Genomic DNA, 22,780 nt, shown 5'->3' with positions numbered 1-22,780 from the left:
CACACACTGTAATCCTCTCTCTCTGTTGTTGCCACTCCTCTATTTTTATGGCCACTCCTACACTTCTTTCTAAAGCTGAAGCAGCGAGAGGACTGAGGTGGGACTCACAGTCATACAGGAATAATTAATGGCTGTTGTCAGGTACTTGTTTACGTACTTGTTTACCAGTCATCAGACACCATGCTGAACTCTTCTTTAATAAATAAATAAAAACAACACAGATCTGGAATGTCTTTACACACCATGTTCATTTATTACAGTATTATTACATGCATGTACAATTTTTTTCAGATTGGATCTGAAAGAAATCAATATTTTAAATTAGTAAAATCAGCATTTTAAACAAATCTGAGCAAAGCTGTTTATACATAGAAGCTTCTGAAGATTCCTGATTGGTGCAAGAATGAACTAAGCCTAATTGTATGCTGCGGTTTCTTCTAGAGAGAACTGAAGAAGGCAATGAGACCCGTATCTGGGGAAGGATGAGCCAGTAGCTTCTGAATCTGTGTGCAGACAGAAAGATAATAAGAGCAGAGACACAGCAAGAACAACCACAGCAAGAACAACCACAAGCCACAAGCTCTTCACATCTGCCTGTTTGTTCTGGGTTTCTGATGTTGTATACTGTGCATTATAATTCCCAGACCTGTGTTGTTTTTATGCATTTTAATGGAGACAGCATTAGACTGCAGTCAAGCCAGTCTAGCACCAGCACTCTTTCACAACAAAGCGACATTGTTGCAGCAGATGAGAATGTGGTTCGGAATTGGCTTGCTGAAACAAGCAGCGACATCCTTAAAAAGCATAGAATTTAAGTGGAAGCATATCTTGCACCACTCAGCATTAATGGTGCCTCCGCAAATGTTCAAGCTATCTATACCACTGGCACTAACACAATGGCTTTCGAACTTTGTACTGGTAACAATTAGGGTGGTCTGTTTTTTGTGCAGTAGTAGCTTAGTGATTACTAAACTAGTCATTAGAAGGTTGCTGGTTCAAGCCTCAAAACCATTAAGTTGCCACTGTTATGCCCCCTATCATGGCCTTTGATCCTAAATTGCATGGACTGTATTTAGTCACATTCGTAAGCCACTTTGGGTAAAAGTGTATGCCTAATGCCGTAAATGTAAATGTTCCATCAGTCCTTGCTTGTAAATGAACTTTGCTAGTCTTACACAGCACCTATCCCAACATTTTTTGAATGTGTTGCAGGCCTCATCTTTACAAATTATAGATAAAACATTATTAAATACCATAAAAAGACAATTAACATAATGTCCCAACTTTTTATACTGGGTTTATCAATAGAAATACGTAAACATGCCGCTTTCATAATGCCACTGCAGCCACACCCTCCGAATGAGTGAGAAAACTGAGATTACACAACCCTTGTAAATCTGTAGGGTTTGAGTGTAAAACAGTGTGTTCTTTGCTTTGTTTTATACAGTGCACTTGTACCTCCTTAAAGCTGGGGTGCTTGGCATCCTGCACAAGCTGCAGCAGAACACCCTCTGTGGTGGTCAGAAAAGCTCCACTTTGCTTTAAACGTGAGAGAGCAAATAACCGGTCTGTTTGGCTGGGAAACAGGCAAGACACACAATTTCAGCTTATTTGTGTTTAAAGTCAAAGGGTTTATTTAAGTTACACAATGTACTACTGTAATATAAACATTTTAGGCTTATACCTGCGAGATGAGACAGCATCTGCAACTATATGTACCTCCATACCTCTGTCCAAAAGATCATATGTTGTACACTGCAAAAAGTAACAAATAGCCTTGTTGTGCTTCCGTAGTCATGTATAAAAAGTATAGTGACGTTGGCAGAAGGTAAATCGGTCGTGTTTTCCCCAAAGACACATCCCAATAAGACATCACATCACATTTTCAAAAGCCAAAGCTAAAAAAAACAACATAAGTTATTAAAACTATGCATGGCTTCTGGGTTCTGACCCCAAAATGTAACCAAGAAATGTTAAACAATATTTACAGCAATGCAGGCTTGGGTCTCAATTCCACACAGTATGGCCTGCTTTGGGTTCCCCAGACTTTTGAGCTCATTCTCCACACTCTCAGTCAGCATGGAGAAGCGTGTTTTAGTGTGGGCCTTTAGGTCACTGGCTCCCAGCTCAGGAACTGTTGGACCCAAACCTTTAGGGTACTGCTCAGTCAGGATCGGGGGGATGCCTAAAACTCGACTAGCCTGGAACACACAGAAGAGGCGAATACAGATGAAATACATGAGACTTGTGAGTTGTCCTGCCTCTGGTTGTTTGTGTAAATTATAAACATAGTTATAAACAATATAAGTGAAATTGTTAGAAGAATAGAAATGTTCTTGGCCATTGACAGAGTTTTTGCTCTTTAATTTTAAGTTACTTCATAAAAACGATTTAGGCAATGTCAATCTGAAATGTTGACACAAGCCAGCAAATTTATGCTTTTTAGGCCAAATTCTTCCCTGCAATCCATTAATCAAGATTTATTACATCCGACAATGTTTTTCTGACTATCCACAGTTCAGGTTCAGTGACCTGTGTCCACTGTAGCCTTAGTGTCTTACACAAACAAGTTGGCCATTCTCTTTTTTATGAAAGGCTTATATTTTTAATACTGGCAGCCACAAACAAAGCCTAATGGTTAAAGAATGATATTCGTTTGAGTGTGTAATATGCATGCATTTAACATATACACATATAAATATATAGGGCAGATCTAGAACTGTGCAGAGCCTGATTACCTGTAGGAGTCTTGCTGCATTGCTCACAATGTTGGTAAACTGGAAAATGGTTGGTCGAAACTTTTCCTGCATGTCGCACAGCATCAGCACTGTGCTTTTGGATGATAGTCGACCTATATGTGCCACTGGAAAAAAAAAAAATATTACTCAGACCTGTTGTTATTTTATTATTTAACGTACGATTTTACATCACCCATTACAAAACTAGACAGCACAAAGACATCTTTAGCCTCAGCTATAGTCAGTGTTCATAACTCCACAATACAAAAGACACAAAATGGCAAAGCAAAAATGAGATTTAAGAGACTGTAGAAAAAAGGAAACCACTGTTGAGTAAAATACAATTGCATGTCTCAAATTTACAAATCAAATTTGAGTTTTGTAAATGATGTAGAACGCCGGTCATTTCAGTGAAATCCATTGCATGTTGCTCCTGCGGCTTTTGAGTCATCCTGCACATTCTTTCGGGTGGCTGCTTCTCTTTTACAATTTTTAGTTTCAAAAACTTCCAAATTTGAATACAAACTGTACTGATAATGATGTTTAAGGTGTTTGCTGTGGCTCATTTCCTATTTTAAAGTGTTTATTTATTTTCCCCAATGATTTAAAAAAAGCAAGAATTTTTTTGTATAAAAACAAACTGACCAGCTAAACCAAGCAGGCTGACCAGCATAATCAGCTTGACCATGGTGGCCACCCAGTGTAACCAGCTTAACTAAGGTGGCTGACCAGGGCAGTGGTAGCTCAGTGATTAAGGTACTGGACTAGTAATCAAAAGGTTGCCGGTTCAAGCCCCACCAACGCCCTAAGCAAGCCCTTAACCCTCAATTGCTCCAAATCGTGTTCAGTCATAATTGTAAGTCGCTTTGGACAAAAGCATCTGCTAAATGTCAAAAATGTAAATGTAAATGACCAACATAACCAGCTTGGCCAAGAGGTCCGGACCCCATCAGTAGCTTAGTTAAGGTGGACAGTCAGTAAAACCAGCATGACCAAACTGGCCAACCAACATTACAGGCTTGACCTAAATGACCAAACTGCACAACCAGTTTAAACCAGAATGAATCTATATACACCAGATAAAGCCAGGAATGACCTTTCATTGTTTTAGGTGGATGTTTTTAAGTTCATGACATTTTTAGGGTTCCATTCAACTGACCTTTAATGTTTAATAGTAATAAAACACACAAAAAACAAAACGACTATTTGCCCAATAATGTAAATAGTTAAAAGCAATAGGTAAGATCATTTAATTGTATTTAATTGAATGTTAGTGTAGAGTTTAGATTAAGGTGGTTAATTTGAAATAAAGTGTCACAGTAAATCAGATCGTAGAAAACTGTGTAAGCTTGTGTTTCATCAGGCTGCACTTTAATCAAGTGCTGCTGAATGAACTAAACGAAGCCTGGTGGCACCACTTACTATTTAAATACTCTGTGTACTGGACAGTTGGCTGTAATTTAAGAACAGGTCCTGGGTTTTTGGAGTCCAGGAGCCTAAAACAGAGAACTGAACTAAATTCACGTTATTACTTTAGCACAAGATCGGCTTCAAGCACAAACACTGTTGTTTCGGTTGCACCTCAGTGCGACGCCCACCAGCAGCAGTCCAATCAAACCACGAGAAAATGATTGACAGCTGAACCATGCAATCAGATGACTACAAACTCACGTTTCAGTACGGGGTTGCCAGATGCCTGGTTTCACCCCCAACTAAAACCATATTTGGTTACATTTAGGTGTTGGTTTGAAGGTAAACATGCAGTAAACATGATAGTGACAATAATCCAATAAAGAAACAGCATCACTGTTTAAGACACAAACATTTAATATGAACAATTAATAAACAGCAAAACGATACTAGGGTGGAACAGTGATACACCTCAAGTGCTTTCACCTCACAGCAAGAAGGACTTGGGTTTGATTCCCCAGCTGGGCGGCCAGGGCCCTTTCTGTGTGGAGATTGCATGTTCTCCATGTGTCTATGTGGGTTTCCAGCAGGTGCTCTGGATTCCTACCACAAGTCCAAAAACATGCAGTCAAGCCAATTGGTGCTACCAAAAATTAAGTACTTGTGGGATTTTTAAAGCTTTTTTTCTTTTTATATTTGTTGGATATATTTTATTGTTAGTAAAGATGAATTGATATAATAATACAAAAATATCTTCAAATCAGTGTAACCAAAGGCCTGTTTCAACACAATTATCAGTGTGATAACAACGGTAAATGTAATAATGTGACTCACGTATATAAAACGTATGTAAAAAAAAAACATGGCATGGAAGTATGTTGGAAGAATGACTGAGGTGTGAAACAATGGGCCATTGGCTGATGATCCACATGTAAACAAAACTTCGGATATTTGGAGAAACCCAAAAGTTAATAAGAAACAAAAGTATTTAGGGTTCCAGTTCTGGTCAAAAATCCTGATTAGGACAAAACCCTATTTTTTCTGAAAACTTTACAGTGGTGTAAGATAAAGAGGCAGCTGCTAAGAAAGTGGGGAAGTGGAAGAGCCAGGATGGATGAACCAGGACCTTTTAACAGTTTTTCAATTAGAGAATAATATACACCATATACGAGGGATCTTCAAGAAGTTTCCACGCTTATATATTTTGGTTGGAAATGGTGAGGGTGGGAGGAGTAGTCGGTCGTGTCTGAGAGACTGAGAGAGCTTATAGTCTGAATTTAGCACCATCTGATTTCCACCTTTTTGCACATTCAAAGAAGCTTTAAGGAGAAGAAGATTTTCATGTGATGGTGATGTGAAAGCAGTGGTGCAACAGTGGCTACGTGCTCAACCAAAAACATTGTTTGCTGATGGTATTAAAAAGTTGGTACGACGCTGAAAATCGGAGGGTGACTGTAGAAAAGTGATGTCATTTGTTTTCAAAATTCCTTAAGAGTTTAAAAAAGTGCAAAAACTTTTTAAAGAACCCTCGTATGTAAAAAAAAAAAACATCTGAAGCTAAATGTAGGTGGTATATAAGGTCCTCAGTCACTTCCTAGGACAAGACCGTTTGTTTTTGTTTGTAAAACCATTTAGGGTGGTAAATTTTTTCCGACATACCTTCGTAGTCTTTGTTTTTTTGAATGGGGTAAAGAATAAACGTGTTGAATGTAATAACATTAGGAGTGTAATACATCGTGCTTGCGAACGTAACATTTCTAGAAGTTTCCACTGTACCAGTTTCTCCTCTCTCATGTAAAATTGTCCCGGGGGTGGCACGGTGGTTCAGTGGGTAGCACTGTCACCTCACAGCAAGGGTTTGATCCCCAGGTGGGGCCCAGGTCCAGGTCCTTTCTGTGTAGAGTTTGCATGTTCTCCCTGTGTCTGTGTGGGTTTCCTCCGGGTGCTCCGGTTTCCTCCCACAGTCCAAGGACGTGCAAGTGAGGTGAACTGGAGATATGAGATTGTCCATGATTGTGTTTGATATTAAACTTGTGAACTGATGAACCTTGTGTAATGAGTAACTACCGTTCCTGTCATGAATGTAACCAAAGTGCAAAACATGACGTTAAATCCTAATATCCTTTGTTTTCGTTTGTAAAACCATTTAGGATGGTGAATTATATCCGACATACATTTGGAATCTCTGTTTTTGATTGTTATACGCAGTGCTTGCGAATGTAACATTTCTAGAAGTTTCCACTGTACCACATGGTCCTCTCTTAAGGTAAACTTGTCCCGGAAGTGAGTGGGCGTGGCTACAGTCATAAACAACACACTTTGTGAACCTGACAGCTCAGATTGTTTACGTCTCTCTGTGCAAAACAATGGCGGATTGTAACTAGTCCTTCATTTTACAAGATCGATTTAACAAACTGACACTTGCATTTGTCATCTATATCTAAAGTAATAACACGTATCAGGTGCTATGTCAGCCTTTGTAGTAAAGTGTGACAGCTCACATGCATTCAGCTCTCAGTGGCTCCACCGTTACACCCCTGTCGGATAATACAGAGATTATTTACTGTATTTACATTTACTGCACTGTTATTTCAATGCAATTCACTTAACTTTACTTTTAACATCTGTGTAAATCATCTGTACAGTGCTGCAAGCTGGTTAACCGCTGTTAGCCCGGGTCCCTGTCAAAGGTGTGCTGGGTTTTGAGCAAGAACATGTCAGATTTTGACGAATTTGAGAGACAGCTATCCGAGAACAAACAAGGTAAGAGAGATAGATATGAATCTAACATGCAGATAATAACACTGTTATAAACAGATACTTACTGGCTGGTGCACTTGTCTGCACACTTGGCGTTGCCTTGTATAGTGGTAATCCACATAGTGCACCTACATTATTACTACAGTAGTGATCCACATAGTGCACCTACATTATTACTACTGTAGTGATCCACATAGTGCACCTACATTATTACTACAGTAGTGATCCACATAGTGCACCTACATTATTACTACAGTAGTGATCCACATAGTGCACCTACATTATTACTACAGTAGTGATCCACATAGTGCACCTACATTATTACTACAGTAGTGATCCACATAGTGCACCTACATTATTACTACAGTAGTGATCCACATAGTGCACCTACATTATTAGTACAGTAGTAATTTACATAGTGCACCTACATTATTACTACAGTAGTGATCCACATAGTGCACCTACATTATTACTACAGTAGTGATCCACATAGTGCACCTACATTATTACTACAGTAGTGATCCACATAGTGCACCTACATTATTAGTACAGTAGTGATCCACATAGTGCACCTACATTATTACTACAGTAGTGATCCACATAGTGCACCTACATTATTAGTACAGTAGTAATTTACATAGTGCACCTACATTATTACTACAGTAGTGATCCACATAGTGCACCTACATTATTACTACAGTAGTGATCCACATAGTGCACCTACATTATTAGTACAGTAGTGATCCACATAGTGCACCTACATTATTACTACAGTAGTGATCCACATAGTGCACCTACATTATTACTACAGTAGTGATCCACATAGTGCACCTACATTATTAGTACAGTAGTAATTTACATAGTGCACCTACATTATTACTACAGTAGTGATCCACATAGTGCACCTACATTATTACTACAGTAGTGATCCACATAGTGCACCTACATTATTACTACAGTAGTGATCCACATAGTGCACCTACATTATTACTACAGTAGTGATCCACATAGTGCACCTACATTATTACTACAGTAGTGATCCACATAGTGCACCTACATTATTACTACAGTAGTGATCCACATAGTGCACCTACATTATTACTACAGTAGTGATCCACATAGTGCACCTACATTATTACTACAGTAGTAATTTACATAGTGCACCTACATTATTACTACAGTAGTGATCCACATAGTGCACCTACATTATTACTACAGTAGTGATCCACATAGTGCACCTACATTATTACTACAGTAGTGATCCACATAGTGCACCTACATTATTACTACAGTAGTGATCCACATAGTGCACCTACATTATTACTACAGTAGTGATCCACATAGTGCACCTACATTATTACTACAGTAGTAATTTACATAGTGCACCTACATTATTACTACAGTAGTGATCCACATAGTGCACCTACATTATTACTACAGTAGTGATCCACATAGTGCACCTACATTATTAGTACAGTAGTGATCCACATAGTGCACCTACATTATTACTACAGTAGTGATCCACATAGTGCACCTACATTATTACTACAGTAGTGATCCACATAGTGCACCTACATTATTAGTACAGTTGTAATTTACATAGTGCACCTACATTATTACTACAGTAGTGATCCACATAGTGCACCTACATTATTACTACAGTAGTGATCCACATAGTGCACCTACATTATTACTACAGTAGTGATCCACATAGTGCACCTACATTATTACTACAGTAGTGATCCACATAGTGCACCTACATTATTACTACAGTAGTGATCCACATAGTGCACCTACATTATTACTACAGTAGTGATCCACATAGTGCACCTACATTATTACTACAGTAGTGATCCACATAGTGCACCTACATTATTACTACAGTAGTGATCCACATAGTGCACCTACATTATTACTACAGTAGTGATCCACATAGTGCACCTACATTATTAGTACAGTAGTGATCCACATAGTGCACCTACATTATTATTACAGTAGTAATTCACATAGTGCACCTACATTATTACTACAGTAGTGATCCACATAGTGCACCTACATTATTACTACAGTAGTGATCCACATAGTGCACCTACATTATTACTACAGTAGTGATCCACATAGTGCACCTACATTATTACTACAGTAGTGATCCACATAGTGCACCTACATTATTAGTACAGTAGTGATCCACATAGTGCACCTACATTATTAGTACAGTGCGTGCGTGTGTGTGTGTGTGTGTGTGTGTTTGCCCTGTGATGGACTGGTGACCTGTCCATGGTGTTTTCTTGAACTGTATCCACTGTGACCCTGAATAAGATACACAGATAGCCATAACATTAAAACCACCTCCTTGTTCCTACACCATTTTATCAGCTCCACTTACCATATAGAAGCACTTTGTAGATCTACAATTACTGACTGTAGTCCATCTGTTTCTCTACATACTTTGTTAGCCTCCTTTCATGCTGTTCTTCAATGATCTGTTCTTCTTCACAGGACCACTACAGAGCAGGTATTATTTGGGTGGTGGATCATTCTCAGCACTGCAGTGACACTGACATGGTGGTGGTGTGTTAGTGTGTGTTGTGCTGGTATGAGTGGATCAGACACAGCAATGCTGCTGGAGTTTTTAAACACCTCACTGTCTCTGCTGGACTGAGAATAGTCCACCAACCTAAAATATCCAGCCAACAGCGCCCTGTAGGCAGCATCTTGTGACCACTGATGAAGGTCTAGAAGATGACCGACTCAAACAGCAGCATTAGATGAGCGATCGTCTCTGACTTTACATCTACAAGGTGGACCAACTAGGTAGGAGAGTCTAATAGAGTGGACAGTGAGTGGACACGGTATTTAAAAACTCCAGCAGCGCTGCTGTGTCTGATCCACTCATACCAGCACAACACTCACTAACACACCACCACCATGTCAGTGTCACTGCAGTGCTGAGAATGATCCACCACCTAAATAATACCTGCTCTGTAGTGGTCCTGACCATTGAAGAATAGGGTGAAAGCAGGCTAAAAAGGTATGCAGAGAAACAGATGGACTACAGTCAGTAATTGTAGAACTACAAAGTGCTTCTATATGGTAAGTGGAGCTGATAAAATGGACAGTGAGTGTAGAAACAAGGAGGTGGTTTTAATGTTATGACTGATCAGTGTAAAGTGGTGGTAAAACAGACACTGAATGAATAAATGAATTTATTATTAGTACAGTAGTGCTCCACATATTGCACTTACACAACATGCCTGAACAGTTTTAAGCTGTTTGGTCTTTGCAAAGATTAAAAAGCAGCAGAAAATCATTGGACAATCTGCTTTTGCGTTGACAGCTGACAGAGATAAAGAAAACAAGCACCACCGGCGCAGCAGCTCCAGGAGTCAAAGCCATGAGCATGACAGGAAGAGAAGGAGCAGGGACCACCATGGTGACAGCAAGGACCGCAGGCATAGATGGAGGTAGCCCCGGCTGGCTATTGACAAACTGAGGTTTTGCTGAACATTGTAAATTATTACAATAAGGAATATTTCTACATTTTAAACCTAATCTCTATTCACCATATTTATGAATTAATATGTAGTAATCAAAGATCACTGTTTTGAAAAAATGAAAAAAAATTATGGAAGCTTTTCACTGCAAATCATGTCAGTTATAATATTTGTGACAGTTATCAAATTTTTCAGTTGTCAGACAGAGAGACTGGTTTAGAAAAAATGTTCCTTTAAGAAAAACACTTTCTTTTATTATTTGTTGAGTACATGCTTAATAAACAACCTGTTTGCTCCTAACAGTCGCTCTCCTCACCGTGAAAAAAGAAAAGCTAAAGTGAAAAAGTATTGGGACATTCCTCCTGTTGGCTTCGAACACTTCACAACCATGCAGTACAAAGCCATGCAAGGTGGGTAAACAGCACGGTATAAATAACGGCACATAATGTACATCACATATGGCATTTGGCTACCCCATTGGTTTCGAGTCTCAGCTGTACTAACAGCCAGACTGGCGTTTGACTTTGTATACACATAGACTAAATGCCTTCCTCATTTCATACTCGTAATCATGTACGTGACCTTATTCTCTGGATTTACTGCTTAGCTGCTGGTCAGATTCCTGCCACCGCCCTCCTTCCGACAATGACCTCTGAGGGTCTGACGATGACCCCAACCCCAGTGCCTGTTGTGGGCAGCCAGATGACTCGACAGGCTCGACGACTCTATGTGGGCAACATTCCCTTCGGCATCACAGAGGCAAGTAGCTGGACCTGTTCACATCCACAAGCACTGTGGTGGATTTCTGGCTCGATTAAAGAAATGTACTTATATTAATGTCAGGGTTATGATTTATTTGTTAGCTTGCTGTTAGCTTTTGTTACACATACCTTAAAACTTACTGATTAGTAATTTGGGTTTTGTCAAACTGTCGAAACCAAACCTTTTTTCCACAGCAAAATACATCCACTTTATGGACAAAAGGTATGGAATACCTTTAATGATTTTTATATTTATGTGTTTCAGCCAGAACAATTGCTAACAGGTGTAATAAATCGTTTTTATATCAAGGATTTTTTTCCCTTTTCCTGTCCCAGCATGACTGCGCCCCTGTGCACAAGCAAGCCCTATAAAGGCCTGAAGAAAAGCTTGATTTTAAGGAACTCCAGTGGCCTGTACAGAGCCCTGACCTCAGCCAGACCGAACAGCTCTGGAATGAACTGGAATATACAGGGGTTGGACAAAATAACTGAAACACCTGTCATTTTAGTGTGGTAGGTTTCATGGCTAAATTGGACCAGTCTGGTGGCCAATCTTCATTAATTGCACATTGCACCAGTAAGAGCAGAGTGTGAAGGTTCAATTAGCAGGGTAAGAGCACAGTTTTGCTCAAAATATTGCAATGCACACAACATTATGGGTGACATACCAGAGTTCAAAAGAGGACAAATTGTTGGTGCACGTCTTGCTGGCGCATCTGTGACCAAGACAGCAAGTCTTTGTGATGTATCAAGAGCCACGGTATCCAGGGTAATGTCAGCATACCACCAAGAAGGACAAACCACATCCAACAGGATTAACTGTGGACGCAAGAGGAAGCTGTCTGAAAGGGATGTTCGGGTGCTAACCTGGATTGTATCCAAAAAACATAAAACCACGGCTGCCCAAATCACGGCAGAATTAAATGTGCACCTCAACTCTCCTGTTTCCACCAGAACTGTCCGTCGGGAGCTCCACAGGGTCAATATACACGGCCGGGCTGCTATAGCCAAACCTTTGGTCACTCGTGCCAATGCCAAACGTCGGTTTCAATGGTGCAAGAGCGCAAATCTTGGGCTGTGGACAATGTGAAACATGTATTGTTCTCTGATGAGTCCACCTTTACTGTTTTCCCCACATCCGGGAGAGTTACGGTGTGGAGAAGCCCCAAAGAAGCAAACCACCCAGACTGTTGCATGCCCAGAGTGAAGCATGGGGGTGGATCAGTGATGGTTTGGGCTGCCATATCATGGCATTCCCTTGGCCCAATACTTGTGCTAGATGGGCGCGTCACTGCCAAGGACTACCGAACCATTCTGGAGGACCATGTGCATCCAATGGCGGTGCCGTGTATCAGGATGACAATGCACCAATACACACAGCAAGACTGGTGAAAGATTGGTTTGATGAACATGAAAGTGAAGTTGAACATCTCCCATGGGGTGAACATCTCTCAGATGGGATGTTTTGGAGAAGCGAGTCAGGAAACGTTTTCCTCCACCAGCATCACGTAGGGACCTGGCCACTATCCTGCAAGAAGAATGGCTTAAAATCCCTCTGACCACTGTGCAGGACTTGTATATGTCATTTCCAAGACGAATTGACGCTGTATTTGCCGCAAAAGGAGGCCCTACACCAGGGGTCAGCAACCTACGGCACGTGTGCCAAAGCTGGCACGTGAAGCACGTTTGCCTGGCACGCTGATTAGTAAGATAAGTAAAAAAATTCATTTCATGCTCAGGGCTGCGCCTTATTAGTTGGATCCGTCCTTACACCCTATGCCATATGTTCACTCCTGTCACCTTGATTAACCTTAACAAGCATAAATTACTTCACCTTAACCGCCTGCGCCTATGGCCAGTTAAGGTCAAGTAATTTATGCTAGTTAAGGTTAACCAAGATGTCAGGAGTGAGTCAGCTTTTAATTTTGTGCAAACTTAGTATAGCATGGCTGCTAAACGTGCAAAAGTAGATGTTCGTCCAATTCAACAAGACTGGACAGATTTGACAAAGCACCAAATCTCATTTAGGGATGATGCTGACAAAATGAAATCAATCAAACGAGCAATTTCAAGGTACAAGAAACAGACACGTGTTCTTCAAAATTTAAGCCATGGTAAAAGTTCACCTGATATACACCACAGACGAATCATCTTTGCAGAGAAAGTCAGGGACAGGGATCACACTGACATGTAAGTTTAATTAACTGATTAATTGGTTTATGCCACATACAGTACATAGCAACAGTTTGTGCTATATGACTGTTGTATTCCATGGCACACTTAGTACTTCATCTTCAATTATTTTTTTTTTAATCGGCACAGAGTACGAAAAAGGTTGCAGACCCCTGCCCTACACCATACTAATAAATTATTGTGGTCTAAAACCAGGTGTTTCAGTTATTTTGTCCAACCCCTGTAGATTGAGGCTTTGTTGACCATCATGAGCGTCCAGCCATACACATGCTCCTTTGACTGAATGGCCACAAATTTCCACAGACGTACTTCAACGTCGTGTGAGAACCCCTCTGAAAAGAGAAGCTGTTGTTATAGATGGAAAAATCACCCAGAGGCCACTCTATTTTAATACCATTTGTTTTTGAAATAGGATGTCCTACAAGGTCATGGTCAGGTGTCCAAATACTTTTTGGCTATACAGTGTACTGTAAATCTTCCTTTTACTAAGGTAGCCACTGCAGCTGAGACGAAATGTTTGTCCACTAGGTGGCGATCTGCACCTCAATCAGTAGAATTTAAGATAAAGATTAGCAATACTCCTCACTATGGTTTTTGCCTCCCCTGGAAATCTCATAACACGTGACACAAAGGTAAGAAAACAGTAAAAGGGACCAGAGACAGTAGAGCAATAGGAGTTTTAAGCTAAACACCTGTAGCAGTAAACAATAGCTCATCTGAACACTTTGTCTCTTAGTCTCCAAAACACCTTGTACAATTTTTGGAAATGCTTTAAGATTTTTATGACACAATATTTTGGTTTGTTCCTGCTAGATAATATCTGTTACACTAATGCACATGGCTCTCTGTTTACATTCAGGAATCCATGATGGATTTGTTCAATGCTCAGATGCGATTGGGTGGCCTGACTCAGGCACAAGGAAACCCAGTTCTCGCTGTACAGATCAACCAGGACAAGAACTTTGCCTTTTTAGAGGTAATTCCACTGAGTAAAAAACATTCATGTACAAAAATTGAAATTAACCTGCTAAAATCTCATTTGAAATTTGACACTGTTCTATAAATCATTATTTTAAAAGACACGTTTTAGCGTTCTGTTGACATTTAGTGTTTCTTCTTTTGTTATAGTTCCGGTCAGTGGATGAGACGACTCAGGCGATGGCTTTTGATGGCATTATATTCCAAGCACAGAGTTTAAAAAATCCGCCGACCACACGACTACCAGCCGCTGCCAGGCATGAGCGAGAACCCCAGTGTTTATGTGTCAGGTGTGGTTCATTAACCCATCCCATAATGTATAGAGTTAACCTACTGACCTCATTTTGAACTCTAAAATATACATTTTCTTTCTATACCAGGGGTCGTTTCCACTGTGGTGCCTGACTCTGCTCATAAGCACTTTATTGGTGGGCTGCCCAACTACCTCAACGATGACCAGGTTAGTGTGAAACCACAGTAAAGCCATGACAACAGTGCACTAGTAGTGCCAGCCTCACTTTCTGTTCCTTTCAGTAATTGATCATGTCATTTACTCCTTTCATTTATGTGATTCCCTTATAGCAGCTAGGGCTGAAGAAGGGTAAATTTCTTTCCACTGGAATTAACTGATGATTTTATAGGTAAGACAATATTGTTTTTAGGAGACTATAAACAAGCGTATAAGCCGATCAGGTGGAATCCTCAGCAGTGCTAGCGGCCTGCTGGGCATCTACATAAACAGGATTGGCTATCCAAGGCTGTGCGATGGATTGGTGTCCTGTCCGGTGTGTGTTACTGCATTGTGCCCAGTGATTCCAGGGAATCATGACCCACTGACCAGGATAAACTGATGGTGGATATTTATGTATAATCAATACTGCAGAATATGCTGGTCAAGTAAAGTAAAGAAGAGCAACGGACATGACGGTGATGCTCAAATTGACAAGGATATATGAAAAACAAAAAGTCAGTTAACACCATCACTAAGCTACGATTGATGAAAGTCGTGGTCTGGCCGGTAGCCACATATGGATGTGAAGCCTGGACACTGAAGAAAAATGAAGAAAGATGCGATCAGGCATTTTCAAAACAAGTGCATCAGAAAACCGCTGAAAACCTCATGGAGGAAGATCTCATCACTTGGCTCATCACTGAGCAAGTTCAAAAAAATGACCTGAACAGAAAATGAGCTACTGAACCATATTAGGTTCTGCAGGTTGCATTACTCTGGGCGTGTGATGAGGCACCCACATGACAACATTTAAGGCAAAGTTATGACAGGACATGAAGGACTCTGTAGTCGTCTAGGAAGACCAAGAATAAGCTGGATTGACATCATCATGACAAGGATTGCATTATTTGGTGGCTAGTCTGCTACAAGCAACACGAGACAGAGGGCATTTGAGAAAGCTGACCCATCTGTGCAGCCAACCATCACAAAGTGATGATGGCGAAGTGACATGACAAACATGAAAAAATAAAATTAAAAATGAAGCATATAATCTAGCTTTAACAGAGTTAGCTTTAACTAGAGTGCACATGTGCAGGACTTGTGGGTGCAGGACTTGGTGGCTTTACTAATACTGGACGAATATAATTTTTTTGCTATTTTTTTAGGTGAAGGAGCTGCTGACATCATTTGGCCCTCTGAAAGCTTTTAACCTGGTAAAAGACAGTGCTGCCGGCCTCTCAAAGGGTTACGCCTTTTGTGAATACGCTGACGTCAACATCGGCGACCAGGTAAGAATGACACTTCAACTGAAGTAACTTAGCCAGGTGTTTATCCTAAGCTGCAGTGTACAGCCTATGATGTGTTGCTGTACAACTGAATTTTAATATAGTTTACAATGCATGGAAAATGAAAGTGTGTGACACAGTGGGTCTGAATCATTGGCGCAATAGGCAGAAAACACACAGGACAGGTCACAAGTTTAACACAAGTACAGAGTCTTTTTCAGGCTGTAAGATGGCGTGTGCTTTAGAGCTGAGGTGGAATTTTAATTGCCATTGCTGGGCTCAATAGCATGCAGCTGGGTGACGAGAAACTCTTGGTCCAGAGAGCCAGCGTCGGTTCCAAGAACACATCGCTGGTGAGTTTCTTTAGTGTCTGAATGAAAGATTTGTGATCACTTAACAAAACATAATATTACACAAAGGAAACTTTAGTAATAGGGCACTCAGGTGGCACAGTGGTAAAACACGCTAGCCCACCAGCGCTGAGATTTTGAGTGTGTGATTTTAAATCTCAGTTTTGCTATCAGCCGGCCGGGTGCCTACATGCAGATGATTGGCTAATGTATGATGCAGACATGATTGGCCAATGTCTGGCGGGTGGGAGGGCTGGAGGGATTCTTTATGATGCTGTTACGGCCTCTCCTGGCAGGTCAATGAAGCCTAAGTGTGTGCATCTCCATACGGGATACAGATCCCTGTGTGAACCCACCTCGTGCAGATGAAAGGAAGCGGTTGGCAACTGCACACATGTCGGAGTGGGGGTGTGTTAGGTATAGCAGTGGAGGAAATACAACTGGGTAATTTAATATGACTAGATTGCGAGAAAAAAGGAAAAATGCATAAATAGAAAAAAACACTTAAATATGTTAAAAGTCAATTGGCTTCTGTAACGTTTCTACAAAAAAATTCTTGGTGTAAAAAAATCCAATAAATAAACAAATATATATATATATAGGTATTGGGTGGTGGATGATTCTCAGGTTCTCAGGTTATTCTTCTCAGTCTCTGTCTTACATTGACTTGTCTGTCTCGCTTTCTGTGTCTGGCAGATCTTCATAGAGTTCACGTCTGTGTATGACTCTCAAAAAGCCATGCAAGGTTTAACAAGCGGAAATTTGCCAACAGAGTGGTAGTGACTAAATACTGTGACCCTGATGCCTACCACCGGCGAGACTTCTGGTAGAAGAGAAGCTCAGATATTCAGACTCTGTGTTTTTGTATGTTTGTTTTGTAAATGTTACAGCCGCACCAGCAGATCATGAATTTTTAGCAGAACTAATAACATGACTGGTGTTCTGACCACTCAACGTTCAGGACAATGTTGTTTCCTTCACCTCATAACTTTGTTTGCTAATCTGATCATCTAACTACAATCAGTTTAAAACAAATCTAAATCTAATTACTTACATTTATTTGACTTATATTTTTTCTCTTGTGGTTTAAGACCTGCTTTTTACACTGTGAAGCTCCCACATACTGAAATCTCACCAGTCTAGTTTGGAGAGGACAAATTATCAGTAAAGCCTAATTTAGTCATATCCAATTACCCTGGTTGCATTACGTTTCACCTCTACCGATACAACCCTCCACTGCTGACTGAGGAGATTTGCAACGGACACACGCCTCCTCCGACACGTGTGTAGTACCGACTATCTTTTCACATGCACAAGGCGAGTTCATATGCGGATCAACTTTGTGTACGGAGAGACACACCCTTATCAGCATTATTCCTCAATTTTGCGCAGGCACCATCAATCAGCCAGCAGAGGTCGAAATTGCACCAGTTATAGAGAACCGTGGTCCGGCTTTTCCCACCCTGTATGAACAACAGCCAATCGTTGGTCATGTAGCCGTCCAGCCCAGTGTTCTAAATCCCAGCTCTGGTGTGCTAGTGTGTGTTTTACCGCTGTGCCACCTGAGCGGCCAGAAGTTATTATTAATAAAAACCTGAAATGTTTTTGGTTAGCCTGGAGCAGTTATGATTTATGGTTTCTGAGATCAGTAAATTTCAGAAGTTGTAGTCAGTGGCGTAACTAGGAGCTCATGGGCCCCAGTGCAAAAAAAAATGTTGGGCCCCCTCAACAAATTTCATATATATATATAATGTTATGCTTGGGGTGCGGTGGGGAGTTGAGTTCAGGGCGTGAGTTCAGGGTATGGAGGACTCCCCTCCGCCATGGGCCCCAGTGCACCTGCCCCCCCTGCCCCCCTGGTAGTTACACCCCTGATTTTAGTAGTTTCTATCTCTGAACATTACCATGGGGCAGAGAATAAACAAGGGTCGGGTAAGTGAGAGCGCATTTCGAAAAAATAAACATGGCCTAAGGTACCAAAAAACCACAAGCTCTGAAAAGTTTATCTCAAATTCCATATAAAATACAAGAAATACAGACAGTGTTGATGTAATAAACCAGCAGCAGTATAAAGTGATTATCAATTTCCAACAAAGTTAGCCTGGACATCCAGCATTGTAGTTAGCCTACAGCATATAGCACTGTACGCTAATAAAGTTTTCTATCAAGTCAACTTGGTTTTTGTACATAAAAATACATTTTTATAATATAAACAATCTGTAATCTTTCTTTATAAAGTGGCAATAAAATCCATGAAATAAAGTTTATACTGTAAATCCTGCATATTGTGCCTTCTGCAGTGGGAAATGTCTTCACAATGAACAGTTAGAAAGAAAGGGACAGTTAAAATAAGTTATTTTTGGGTATTTCTTGTTGATTATTTCATGAATGTTCTATTAATTTAACAGGGTGAACCACACGACCACTTGTGTTATTACGTATATGAAGAAATTCATAAAATAATTGTTTGTGGGCGGCACGGTGGCTCGGTGGGTAGCACTGTCGCCTCACAGCAGAAAGGTCCTGGGTTAGATCCCCAGGCGGGGCGGTCCGGGTCCTTTCTGTGCGGAGTTTGCATGTTCTCCATGTGTCTGTGTGGGTTTCCTCTGGGAGCTCTAGTTTTCCCCAACAGTCAGGTTAATTGGAGACACTGAGTTGGCCTGTAGGTGTGTGTGTGTGTGTATGTGTGTGTCTGCCCTGTGATGGACTGGCGCCCCATCCAGGGTGTTACTGTGTGCCTTGCGCCCATTGAAAAGCTGGGATAGGCTCCTCCACCCCCCCTCCCGTGACCCTGATTGGATAAGCGGTTAAGAAAGTGAGTGAATTATGTTTGTATTTAATTTATGTACAAATACTTTAGCTCATTTTTGTAAACCATTTTGTATTAGCAAATTTGTGCTCAACATTTTTCTTTTGTTTTAAGACATTTTGTATTTAACTGTGTATTGCTAATTTAAAAGTGTAAATAATATCAATGGACCTGTAGGATCATTCAGCTTAAACTCATTGGGTTTGAGGTTTGGGTTTCCCCTGCCTGTCCTGTTGTATTCATTCAGTCTTGTATTTATTATTATTATTATTTTTGAGTATGTCAATTCCTAAATTCTTAAATAAAGCGAATAAAACATGTGGTAGTGTACGTATGTAGCTCTATGGCGGCATGGTGGTGCAGTGGGTCTTGCTGTCGCCTCAAAGCAAGAAGGACCTTTACATGTGAAGTTTGCATGTTCTCCCTGTGCCCATGTGGGTTTCCTCTGGGTGCTCAGGAAGATAAATGTTTGTAGCTTTAGTTTAAATAGGTGTGATGAATTTTATAAGTAGTAGCTACTCACTTGAAAATACCCAGATCTACAGTTAGGGCGGTAATTAAAAAGTTCCCAATAACTGGAAGTTTGTTTATTAGGATTTTAACATCATGTTTTACACTTTTTGGTTACATTCATGACAGGAAATGGTAGTTACTCATTACACAAGGTTTATCAATTCACAAGGTTGTATCGAACACAGTCTTGGACAATTTAGTGTCTCCAATTCACCTCACTTGCACGTCTTTGGACTGTGGGAGGAAACTGGGGCACCCGGAGGAAACCCACATGGACACGGGGAGAACATGCAAATTCCACACAGAAAGGACCCGGACCGCCCCACCTGGGGATCGAACCCAGAACCTTCTTGCTGTGAGGCGACAGTGCTACCCACTTAGCCACCGTGCCGCCCAAATAACTGGAAGTGTGGCTTGGCTTGGATAAGGATCCAAATTTGTTTTGCCCCCAGGTGGAAAGTGGTATGAGAAGCAAAAAACTATCCCCAATCATCACTGTTGGACAGTAATAGAAAAAAAATCCTTTTTGTGGTCACCTAATCTCAGATTCCATCTCCATGTAAACAGATTATGTAGAAAAAAAGCCTTTCCTGTCATCTAACCAGAAATGTAATCGCCTGGAGTTAGCTAAATACTACTGGGACTTTGATGATGTTCAGTGGTTAGATGAAACAAAAACTGAGCTGTTTTGGCATAAAAAATGACTACACTAATGCCTAGTTCACACTAAACGATTTTTGCCCTGATTTTCGCTCGTCGACTGGTCGGTGCTAGATTTGCCAGCTCAGGAGCAACTCGGCGTTCGCGCGGCGATCGAAACTCGGCTCTTAATCGCTATGTGTGAACTGCTCAACAACTCGATCCAAGCGAAGCAAGATCTCTAGCATGTCGAATATCTGAATCTGATTTGCCTGACTGGCAGTGAGTGCTATGTCGAACAGCCAATGAGAACGCAAGATACGGTGTGAGGGGAAACGCAGAGGAGGAGTTGTAAACAGGTGGGACAGGCACACACACAAGTTTTACAGTATTTCTGACTTTATCGTTCTCTACAAAATGTAACACCAACATTGCATTGCAAAAATATTTATTAGCCTCCAACTCCTTGATTTTACGCTGCACATCAGCCACAAACTTTGATCGCTCACTACCTGTTGACGTGCATTTTAGGACGTGGTATCATTAAACCTCTCGTCGTTTCTCTCGTTTGTTTTCATGACAGAACGTAGTTTGGGAGACCAGAGAAGCTCCCCTGCAATTACAGTTGGTGATAGATGGTGTAGTGTGAAACCCCTATCACCGATCAGTCGTGTAGTGTGAAATACACACCGACTTGAAAGACTCCCGATTACAAGAGATCCAGTTGTGTAGTGCGAACTGTATAGCGACCTGACGACTTGGAAAGTCATGTAGTGTGAACGTGAAACTCACTGTTAAGTCTGCTTAGGTCTATGATGTTGTGGGGCTGTTTTTCCTCCCAGGACTCTGGGAATCTTGGTAGGATACATGGTTTCACACACTCACACACACACAAATACCAGGACATTTTAAATTCAAATGTAAAATCTGCCACTGCCAAGATACATAAAAGTGTGTGACTGTAACGTCCGCGCTCTTAACGTCAATAACAGGTGGTCGTCACAAATAGATCCTTCACACAGACGTCTAAACATATGTGCACTGTCGCTTTCACACTTTTTCCTTGTGGACGCATATTGACACATTATTCATCTACTCTGTCTAATATTAGATAAGACATAAACAGGCTTAAAATAGATTTGCACAGATTAGAATTTAAACGTTTACAAGCGTGCTTTGATTCAGATAGATTCAGATTTCTTTACCCTCTACCTCCACCCCTAAATGGCTGGCTGCTTGTGGCCCACCCTCTCTCCTTCTGGCTTTTCCACTCTCTTTGAAGACTTTATGTGATAAGAGCTGCACCTACCGAGGCAACAGGTCAGAATTACACTCACTGCTTATTGCTTACACTACTCGATTAAATCGTAAACATGTGAATGTATTATTTTTAGATAACTGGGTGATTTTTGTTTAGAAATTTGCTTATTTTTCTTTTTATGGTTGCGAGTGGTGATCAAAAAGTCTAAAAGCTTTTTTAATATTATATAATATTATAAACTATTCTAAAATAATAATGTTAATTTAAAACTAGAGAGTTGCATTTCCTGAAGAAAATGCAAGTGTGATTGCAGTGCCAATTGATTATTGTATTAAATATTAACTTCACTAATGTGATCAGTAATATTCTTTCATTACAGTCTATTTGTTTTGTAATTTTCTCACTCAGTTAAAATCAATTAAAAAATTGATTTAATTATCAGGACACTTACTAACCCTGTATGCATTTTAAAATAGCGCATGTATGTGTAATGAGAGACATATATGAGATCTATAGTGAGCTGATACTTGATCTCTTTCAGAGTAACTGCTGTCAAACTGTTAAACTGACCTCACACGCAGCCTCTTGGTTAGAACTTTCACATACAAAACCTTGGCCTTATTTAATACCTACATAAATGCTTAATAACAATGCCCACAGTCACGTCTACCATCATAGATGGCTACTAGCAGACAGTGTCATGTTTTTGTAGAAGTGCTGGTTAGTCACGTGGGTTGTGCGTACCAAGATCCTGCTAAGTTAATTTTAGCCTGTGTTGTAGAACGGTTTCTTCACTACGGAGCCCCTTAGGGGTCACTACTGAAAAAAAATTTGTAAAGAGCAAAATCTGTATCCTCGGTTTAGTAATCTGTACGTACGGTTTAGTAATCTGTTCCCTCGGTTTAGTAATCCGTTCCCTCGGTTTAGTAATCTGTACGTACGGTTTAGTAATCTGTACGTACGGTTTAGTAATCTGTACGTACGGTTTAGTAATCTGTATGTACGGTTTAGTAATCTACGTACGGTTTAGTAATCTGTTCCCTCGGTTTAGTAATCTGTACGTACGGTTTAGTAATCTGTTCCCTCGGTTTAGTAATCCGTTCCCTCGGTTTAGTAATCTGTACGTACGGTTTAGTA

General features: G+C 40.5%; 2 protein-coding genes across 3 annotated transcripts; one reads left to right on the top strand and one right to left on the bottom strand.

The window, feature by feature from the left end:
* Positions 1–229: 229 nt before the first annotated feature.
* isoc2 (isochorismatase domain containing 2) lies at positions 230–7,033 on the bottom strand. 2 transcript variants are annotated; one of them, XM_062992540.1, is made up of 6 exons: positions 6,974–7,033; positions 2,739–2,863; positions 1,989–2,201; positions 1,685–1,755; positions 1,459–1,576; positions 230–503 (listed from the first exon to the last, which is right to left on the bottom strand). In XM_062992540.1, coding segments are annotated over exons 1-6 (594 nt in total). In that variant the 5' UTR covers positions 6,975–7,033; the 3' UTR covers positions 230–437. The 2 variants fall into 2 exon arrangements, with proteins under 2 accessions (XP_062848610.1, XP_062848609.1); XM_062992539.1 differs by lacking the exon at positions 6,974–7,033 and adding an exon at positions 4,161–4,311.
* On the top strand, positions 6,471–17,198 carry u2af2a (U2 small nuclear RNA auxiliary factor 2a). The gene is given in 11 exon segments (XM_062992538.1): positions 6,471–6,911; positions 10,246–10,372; positions 10,706–10,812; positions 11,010–11,161; positions 14,216–14,332; positions 14,485–14,553; positions 14,555–14,624; positions 14,715–14,794; positions 14,917–14,975; positions 15,952–16,074; positions 17,118–17,198. Coding segments are annotated over 9 exon segments (819 nt in total). The 5' UTR covers positions 6,471–6,862; the 3' UTR covers positions 14,965–14,975; positions 15,952–16,074; positions 17,118–17,198.
* The last annotated feature ends 5,582 nt before the right edge of the window (positions 17,199–22,780 follow it).

Source organism: Trichomycterus rosablanca, chromosome 3 (genome assembly GCF_030014385.1).
Source record: "Trichomycterus rosablanca isolate fTriRos1 chromosome 3, fTriRos1.hap1, whole genome shotgun sequence".
NCBI lineage: Eukaryota > Metazoa > Chordata > Actinopteri > Siluriformes > Trichomycteridae > Trichomycterus > Trichomycterus rosablanca.
Note: the sequence above shows the minus strand (reverse complement) of the source record. Positions and strands in the feature narration are given on the sequence as shown.